Genomic DNA, 9,006 nt, shown 5'->3' with positions numbered 1-9,006 from the left:
TTGCCACCAAAAAATAAAAAGCTGCTTAAAATTCGTAAAAAAAAATAATTGGCAAAAAAAATAAAACATTTTCTTTACTCACCTCTAAATACCTGTTGCTAGGGGGTCCCTCGTAGTCTGCCTTCTTCCTTGCCCAGGCTGATGACATCACTTCCCCTTGCGCTGCACATTCACCTGGGTTCTGTCATGTGTTCCAGGTGACTGTACGGCGTATCACAGCGCCCTGAGCCGCGCACGCATGCGCAGTGGGTGCCCAGCTGTAAAGCCACAGCCGGGTGCCCACAGTACGCATGACGGCGCCGCGAGCGGGGAACAAGGGGGGCTTCGTTCTCCCGCATGGCTGGACCCTGGGACAGGTAAGTGTCCGATTATTAAAAGCCAGCAGCTGCAGTATTTTTTTTTTTTTTTTTAGGGGGTACCCCCACTTTAAACTCAGATGTTGTGCAACGGTATATTCTTTGGCTAAAACAGCCACTTTACACCCTCAACAATGACACGTTGTTGACTTTACTGTACTTTTGTATGTTTGCATGTTTCATAAAATAAAGAAAACAAAAAAACTGAGAAAATGAGCGGACCAGCACAGCCCCCTGCCAGGACTCTGACCCCCCAGAAGACCACAGACCACCAACCAGCCAGGTACGTGCACCACGCCCCCTATGCTCAGTCACACAGTGGCCCATAGCATGGGGAGGAGGGGAAGGGACAGGGAGAGAAGAAAGGGAGCGTGAGAGACCCCCTAGTCGACCTTCCAGGGAATGCCCAGCTGCTCCATCCTGCCAAGACAGGTGGAACCGTACTTACCCCTCCTGCAGGGACTGCTGAACGCATTCCACAGACAGACCCATCACCCAAGCAGTACGGGGTGGCTGCTGGCCACGGCACACTGTGACACAGACAGCAGTAGCCCAGTCATATGTGTGCCCCAGAGCATATAGCTCACCGGCCACCCCTGGACCAGACGGGGTGTGCCGTGGCCAACCCAGCGCATAGCTAGGGTCTGCTCACGCTCAATAGCCAGGCTGGGGAGACTACCAGGATCTATATTATCGAGCCTGTCACCCAGCCTGGCTATTTATTGTAGATCGCAGGAATCAAAAAGCAGGAAAAAAAAATAAAAAAAAATAAAAAGGAGGAGCAATGGCCCCACAGGGAGCAAGGTCCTCCTACACTAGGCAGAAAGAAACTGAGCTGCTGGAAGCAGAGTGAGGGGTTATAGCCAGTAGGACTGCCCCTTGGGTGGTACTGTGCAGTTTTGCTGTTTTTACATGTTCTGCCTAGTCCTTTCCTGAAAGTGGCGATATAACTCTAAGGTCAAGATTAAAGGTGCTGTGTCTGTTAATGAACGAAAGAGAAAAATAAAACGATCTCAGCTTCCTAGCCGAGGCGGCACGATTTAATTAAATGCAGAGGCCGGGTGTGACGTCATAACATCCCGCCCGGGCTCCGAACGATCATAGACTCTGGCGACCATTTGATCCACCAGAAATCTCTATGGTAAACATTCGGAGACCGGTGGATCCATTCTCTGACTCCACGATGGAAACGGTGAGTCGGTAGAATTACCGGAGGGTGGGAGGGGGGGAACAGCCGCTATGATCATTCTTATGGTGTAGGGAATCGGTGGCTGAAAAAGACGATATCTGAATGACGCCTGTAGCTGCAGGCATCATTCAGATATAGCCCCTGCAAAGTCAAGGACGTCACAGGACGTACCTTAGGTGGGAAGTGGTTAATGATTACAAAAAAAAACGTTTCCAAAAATGAAAATTTGCAATCAACTTTCAACTGGAGTATGACTAGCTTTGCTCCTTGGTCTTGCAAATGAAGTAAAGGGAGACATCCCTAGTGAGGACACAAGACTGCAATAAATGGTCTAACAGAGGTTCAAAACCCACACCATGCTATCCAAATACCAAATTCTATAACCAAAACTAAAAAATGTTGCTGGAGTTTTAAAACAAAAAGAAACTTTGTTTAGTATGGTCTGCACTATATAATTTCCTGTAACAAATAACAAAACATAATTTGGCAAGTTAAGATGCAACAAATTTTTTTTTATTTTTTTTATCAAAATCTTTTTTTTTTTTCTCAGATTTATTAATATCACAAATTCACAAAAAAAAAAGGAGGCAAAAAAGAAAATTCGCTGGCTCAGTTAAAAAAAACAAAAAACAATAAGTCTTGAGTGATGGTCTTGAGGAGAAAAAAGTGAGGGGGGGTTACAGACATGAATTAAAACCTGGGGAATGGGGGAGGTGGGGGTCTTGCCTTGTCGGCTTCCTGGTAGGGTGAAGTGCACTGCCCAACAATGCATAAGACACAAATGGAAAATAAATAAAATAAAACCAACATTTCCCATCAAGGCCATTGCCTATTGGCTGGAACTCCGCACTCGACAATTCAGTGCTGTGCTTTAGATACGATCTGTGTTGTGTTTAGCGGATCCAGCCATGTGACATGAAAGGGCATGCACTCCTTTGACAGGTCCTACCAGACAAAGCCCCCCCACCTCAGCCCTCATTTACACACAGAAAATTAAATCAGGTTTAAAAAGAAGAAAAAAAGAAAAAAACAAACACATACAAGGTAGGTAATTAGCACCAGGTGATCAGTTAAGAGCTTAACTACTCTGCAGACCTGGGATAACACAAGGGGGTCATTAGCACCTAAGACCTGCAGAGCATTAACACTTTTCAAATCTCACCCCCTCCCCCACAAAAAGACAACTGCATTTGCCCCACAACCCCTGAATGGCCATGGCGCTGCAGTGTAACACTGTAACCCCCCTCTCTTCCTGAAGTGTTGTCGTTTCCATTCCACCCCAATCTCACTTATTTCGGCTAGCTGCCGACATCCTTTAAAATCTCCATCCTACCACTGTCAACTGTAGAACATCAACTTGAAACCCTCTCCCACCAGCAAGTCAGACTTTTCTCGCCTATACTCCCTCTGGAAAAAAACAAAAAAATAAAAATAAAAACAATGAAAAAATAAAAAAAACACCCCTTTTAAAAACAGCTACACCCACCACCATTTTAGAAAAAATGTACAACAAGTTTAGGAAACCATAGCACCATTGAAAAAAGAGATTTACCCTACAAATGGAAAAAAAATTAAAAGGTAACAAATTTTGTTTTCTCAAAAGCACACAAAAACCTCACTTGAGGCTTGTGAGGAGGGAAAAAAAAAAATTGCAAGGAACAATAAATAAAGCATTTAAAAAAAAAAAAAAAAAAAAAAAAAAAAAAAAGGAATAGAAGGTCTTTAGCTGGATCTTCCCTCCCCCTTTTGCGGTGCCTGGTAGCGTGCCGTGCAAGGCAACCGACTGACCGTGGCCATGAAATGGTGTAGTGGTTACTAGAGGAAAAAAACGGTTTAGACTGCAGTATCAAACATCCCAGGGTGTGCACTTTGCACCTGGTGTCTGCAATAAATCTTATTTGTATTACCCATTTACTGGTTATAAGCAATGCTAAACATTAGCGACCAATATCTGAAAAACAGAGTCTGGGTGTCATTTCAAAAATATTATATATATATATATATATATATATTAGGTAAAGATTAATTTTCTGCGAGTCTCCAACAATGCTTTCATTTGGAGGCTTCAATCAAATCATGGCTTAATTTTATCCATTTTTATGTACCATATCAAAAAGAAATGTAACAATTTTTAATTATCCTTGGGTGAAAAAGTTGGATAGCACCAAAAAAAAAAAAAAAAACCACACACAACGACGACTGTTTTAGTAATTTGATGCACACAATTTTTTTTTGTCAACGCAACTTTTATTTCAAATATTTGATGTAAAAATAGATTTTGACTTTATGTTGGCTGTTTGGTATAGGGTAGCCACCAAGTCAGTGACCAACAACCGGGCAGAAACTCTCATCAAGTTTGCAAAAGCAGAGAAAGCTTTGTAAAGAAATGGATCCCTTCACCGTGCGAGAAAAAAACAAAACAAAAAAACAGCTGGATGGGAAAAATGACGCCTCTTGCAGGTGTCTATTGCATCTTTTGGACTTATCTGAAATGTTTTTGCTTTGTTGACTTTATGAGGGTTTATAAATTCTTTGTTTAGGTACTTTTGTTACTTTTTATTTTTTTGAGCATCTTCAAAATTCAAATGAAGGTTAACAATCCTCATACGGGACTGATACACACAACTCCACCAGAGGGAGTGTTTACTAATCAATGTAATGCAATGCTTAAAATTGAGAAAAATAAAGAAAATGTAGGTTAAGAAAAAAAAAAAAAAAAAAAAGTACTTTCAATTATCACAAATAAAACTCAAAATGTATACTTAATGGAAACAAAAATGTAATTTCCCTTTAAAATGCCATTGTAGACAGTTTTAAAAGGAAATAAATGCTGCATATACACCCCATATATTTTACTAATATTATTTCTATTTTTTTTTCCTATCCCTAGATTTTTTCACTGGTAATTTGGATTGTCTTTTTAAATGAACCACATGCAACTGTTCCCACCAACGGACGATGTCTGGTGGGTGGATAGCGATTGACCGCTGTAAGCAGGGTTTTTTTTAAGACTAAACATTTTCTAAGCCAGAGCTTAGTTTATGGTAGAGGCATGGCCCAAGTTTTGGGCACTGCTAGGCTGTTGGCTCTCTGGTCACAATGGCCAAATCACTCAACTGATTAACATCTGGGAGTGTGTGGTTTGGATGACCTAGTACAAAGTTCCCATCTCGCTTGGAATCCAAATCTTCATTGAATAGAAACAACTGATACAGCCACTGTTTTGTGGGGCAGGACTCCCCTCCTTTTAAGGGCTTGGGCAGTGATTGTTGAAATGATTATCCTGGTCATTTCAGCAATCATTGCCCAAGCCCTGAAGTAGGGAGGATTTCTCCCCCTCCCCAAAACACGTGGGATTGTTCCTAACAAATATTTTTAAATAAATTCCAAGCCAGGAGGGGAATTTTGTATTAGGCACCCACAAGTGAGCTGGCTTTACCTACCCCATTTCAAGGATCACGCTTGGTCCTGGCATATCCAAACAAATTCCAGTAAATGGACACTACTAGTTTACTCTACTTGGTCATAAGTTTACTTGTGCATGTTTTTTTGCCATTTTTACAATAAACAGGCATAAAAGAAGAATCCTTAATGCATTTTACACAATTGCAAAACACGTCAAGGCTTTTTTACTGGATTTGATTTAAATATCCATGAGATGTTTTTGTAGTGTTAAACGCTTGGTGAAAGGATCATTTTCATAACAATGGTACAGTTCCCGCTGCTTGCAAGCCAGAGATTTTCCAGTATGGGTATAGTATCCCTTTTTTTTTTAAGGGTATTTATCTGTGTGCATCACCCATAAGGTCCAATAAAAAAAACTCAACTCTTCACCGTGATGGCCAAACTCATTCTGTTTTTTTGGCCGGAATAAGTCAATGTAAGTGCAGACAAAAACCCAAAATTTGCTTTTCAGATATCAGCAAGGCAAACAAAAATAAAACGATTAATATCTTGCACAGATCAGACAATGAGAGCAATAGGAATTATGGGTAACACGAGTCGGACAATGTAATGTTTTGGTCTATACAAAGTCATCCGTTTTTCTTTTACAGCACACATCAATAAACGTTTTGTCTGAATATCTTCATTTACCCCCCTTCGAATAATAATTACAGCTATATACATTTTTTCCTACTAGACTTTTTTTTAACTATTTAATATTTTAATAAAAATAAATTTCATTTATACTAGCCGGCCGTTATATATTCTGAACTTTTGCTACAACGAACAGGCCGTGCGGTGGGAATAACAGTTGGGCTACAAGACATCTGTAATATCACTTGTAGATCTTTTGTTATACATCAATATACAGCACAGCATAGCGCTATATAAATAAATATTTATTATTTAGGGATCCAGCTGTTTTTTTTTGTTATTTTGTACAGTTTGCATCCCAAGAGGCCCCAAAATGGCCAAATAAAGGACTACCACACAAACGTCGATCCATCCTCTGTATGCAATAGGTCTATCCTCCCAGTCCATCTCTCTATGATGTTCGAAATCCATGAACACTAACAAAATGGGGAACTGATGCTCCTTTATTGATCTGTGCATGCAATATAGCTGCTTTGCTAGCCAATATGGCTACAACCATGATTCCGGGACATTTCCTAAATGGGAACAGTTCTCTACGAATGCATGCTCCGTTAACTGGATATCCAGTGCGCCGACATCACTAGATGCCCCTTATATGGTTTTTGTGATGTCCAAGCACAGATATCAAAGATTGACCACTATGACTTAAATTAGATTAACATGGTGTTCACATCTTACAGGTTTTTCAAAACACATGGGCATTAGGACTCTATATATTAACAAAATATGGCCAAGTGTGTGTGGCCGTCTATAAATTAACAATATGGCCAAGTGGGTGTGGACACCTGTTTTATCACACCTAAAAGGGGCTTGCTGGGTATTCTACTCCAAAACCATGGAAGTTAATATCAAGTTGGCCTCCTTCAACATCAGTTTTTGGACACCTGATCATCATACCAACATGAGATTTTGACATCCCATTTAAAAACCATTAGGACGTCAATATGTAGTTGGCCCTTTTTTTGAGGCTATGACATCTTCCACTCTTCTGGGAAGGCTTTTCACACAAATTTGGAGAGTGTCTGTGGGACTTTGTGCCTGTTTAACCAAGGTGACATATGAAGTGTTCAGGCTTTATGAGAAGACATGGCCTTCCAATTCATGCTTCTGTAGGGTTGAGTTCAGGCCAGGCCCCTTAAGTTTCTTCATACCAAACTAACCAAACCAGGTCCTTTTGGAGCTGGCTTTGTGCACAGGGGCACAGTCATGCTAAGGAAAAGGGGCCTCAAAGCTTGCCGTTTAAAAGGTTTTAGCATTCATTTGAAACCTAAACTCAATGTGGTGTGGTGTCCACTTTTGTCCATATACCATTGTGATGGTCAAGTGCTCACAAACTTTTGTCCATATAGTCCAGAAATTACCTTTGTCTCAAACTCAACAAAGTACAAAAATATTGTCAAGTCCTTGGCTCCATGTTTTATGAAAACCATCATAATTTGGTTTCAAATGTGTGAACACCTTTAAAACGGATGTAAATCAAGAATTTGAGTTAGCTCCAGACAAAACGAGGAAGACCAACAAGAAAGTTAGTCGAGCTCTAAACATGCTCTCCCGTGGGAGGCGCAAGTGTGAGGAGAAACAACGGCAGGCAGAAAAGGGACAGAAATTGTTAGGTGTGCACAAACCTTTGCAAATTAAGTAAATTATAAAAAAAAAAAAAAAAAAAAAAAAAAAAGCACAAGCTAAAAAAAAAACAAAAAAAACAAACACAAGCAAGACGACAAATTTATAGACAAGCAAAAACAAAAATAACCAGCAGATGGGAACTTTCCATAGGCAACTTAAAACCAAATCTCTCTATATATATTTATATACTTATATTTATTTATTTATAAAATTTCTATTTTACAGAGGAAAAACAAGGAGGGGAAAAAAAAAAAGGGGGAGTGAAAAATGTCCAGGAAAATGGTTAAAAAGGAGAAAACAAAAACAAAAAAACTTGGTGAATAGATATTCATCTCTCTCTCTCTCTATATATATATATATTTATAAAAACCCGTAATCTCTCTCTTTCTATTTTAAAACATTGCGGAGAGAGGTCTTTTTCTGTCGCAGTGGTAAGGGCGCCATTTTTTTTTTTCATTAGGAAAAACTTTTACAAATTTTTTTTTTCTCCTAAAAAAAAAGAACGAACGAGCGGAGGGTGGCAGTTGGGCCTCCGGCTCCCCAGCTCGACAGTATTCTCATGCTTGATCTTCAACTTTGAGTTGCGCTGGAATCGTGAGTGATAGCCTTACGTTTCAGTCCTGACCGTATAGAGTTTGTAAAGCAAACACCTTCACTGTGAGGTGGCCATTTTGCCAGGCGAGGCAGTTTTGCTGCCTATCAGTTTTTGCTAGAAGCGGTTTTCGGAGGTGGGTGATAGGTCGCATTTTTCATAAAGTTTTGGTCTGGCCCACAAAAAACGGACAGTTTCAGAGCGCGCCGACACTCTTAAATGACAGCATCCCCTTATGGAGCTTATAGTTGCTCCCCAAAGCAACCCAAAAAAAAGACAGTTCTACCCCCCTCCCCACAACAAATCCATCAAATAACACATCTGTTCATCAAACCGCCCTCCCGCCGAAGGCCCTGTAGACCACGCCCTACTTCCCATACCGGAGCACCACTCTGTACTTAATTTTTTTTTTTCATTTAAAAAAAAAACTTTAAAAAGCATACTGTGCCCCTGATCCTAGGAGATAAACAGTTCCAAAAGCACCCAACAAATTAATACACCCCCTCAAACATAAAACACCCCCCCTTCAAAAAAAAAAAAAAAAAAAAAAATCACAAATTCAAGATTTCAGAATAAATATTCCTGATAAAATTACAAAAAAAAAAAATATGTAACAAAGAAGGAAAATAATAATAAAATTATTGACAAAGACATGTAGAATCCTGCATCCTGACTGGCTGTTCCCGCAAGGGGGGGCGGGATCTGTGTAAACAAGGCTTGTGATTGGCTGGAGAGAGTGAAATATATGAGCTGCCATTCGGTCTAAAAAGACGAAAAATAAAAAGTTAAAAATAAAAAAAAAGTGGCTCCTCTCCCTCCCACCCCCTCATTCCGTGGCTCTCTCTCTCGGTCACGTCTGTTTGGCTGGTTGATTAGCACCGCCCCTCTCCTCCCTGGGTCCTGGGAAGAAGGGGGAAGAGTTTTGATTGGCTGGCTCGTGGTGGGTGGAGAAAGGGGTGGGGGGGAGAGAGACTGTCGTAGGAGCAGAAGAGCAGGGAGAAGATCACCGTGTGCTTGGAGGAGGGGTCTAAGGGGAGAGAAAAAACAAACAAAAGACATTATTTTGGACAAAAATATTTTCGTTTACTTGCCTGTAAAACATATTTTTTTGGAGCACAATGCAGAACACAGGATGTTTAGTTATA

At 40.4% G+C, this 9,006-nt stretch overlaps 1 protein-coding gene across 6 annotated transcripts in view; it reads right to left on the bottom strand.

The window, feature by feature from the left end:
* Positions 1-2,036: 2,036 nt before the first annotated feature.
* KDM6B (lysine demethylase 6B) overlaps positions 2,037-9,006 on the bottom strand; it is a 169,075-nt gene continuing 162,105 nt past the window's right edge. For all 6 annotated transcript variants that reach the window (XM_077470693.1, XM_077470690.1, XM_077470689.1 and 3 more), the window contains one exon: positions 2,037-8,888. In XM_077470693.1, the coding sequence (XP_077326819.1) occupies positions 8,865-8,888 (24 nt within the window). In that variant the 3' untranslated portion in view covers positions 2,037-8,864. The remainder of the gene's footprint in view (positions 8,889-9,006) is intronic.

Source organism: Lithobates pipiens, unplaced genomic scaffold (assembly GCF_037356315.1).
Source record: "Lithobates pipiens isolate NorthernLeopardFrog02 unplaced genomic scaffold, aLitPip1_a1.2 Scaffold_8, whole genome shotgun sequence".
In the NCBI taxonomy this organism is placed as follows: domain Eukaryota; kingdom Metazoa; phylum Chordata; class Amphibia; order Anura; family Ranidae; genus Lithobates; species Lithobates pipiens.
The sequence above is the reverse complement of the archived record's forward strand: the minus strand, read 5'-3'. Positions and strand labels throughout refer to the sequence as shown.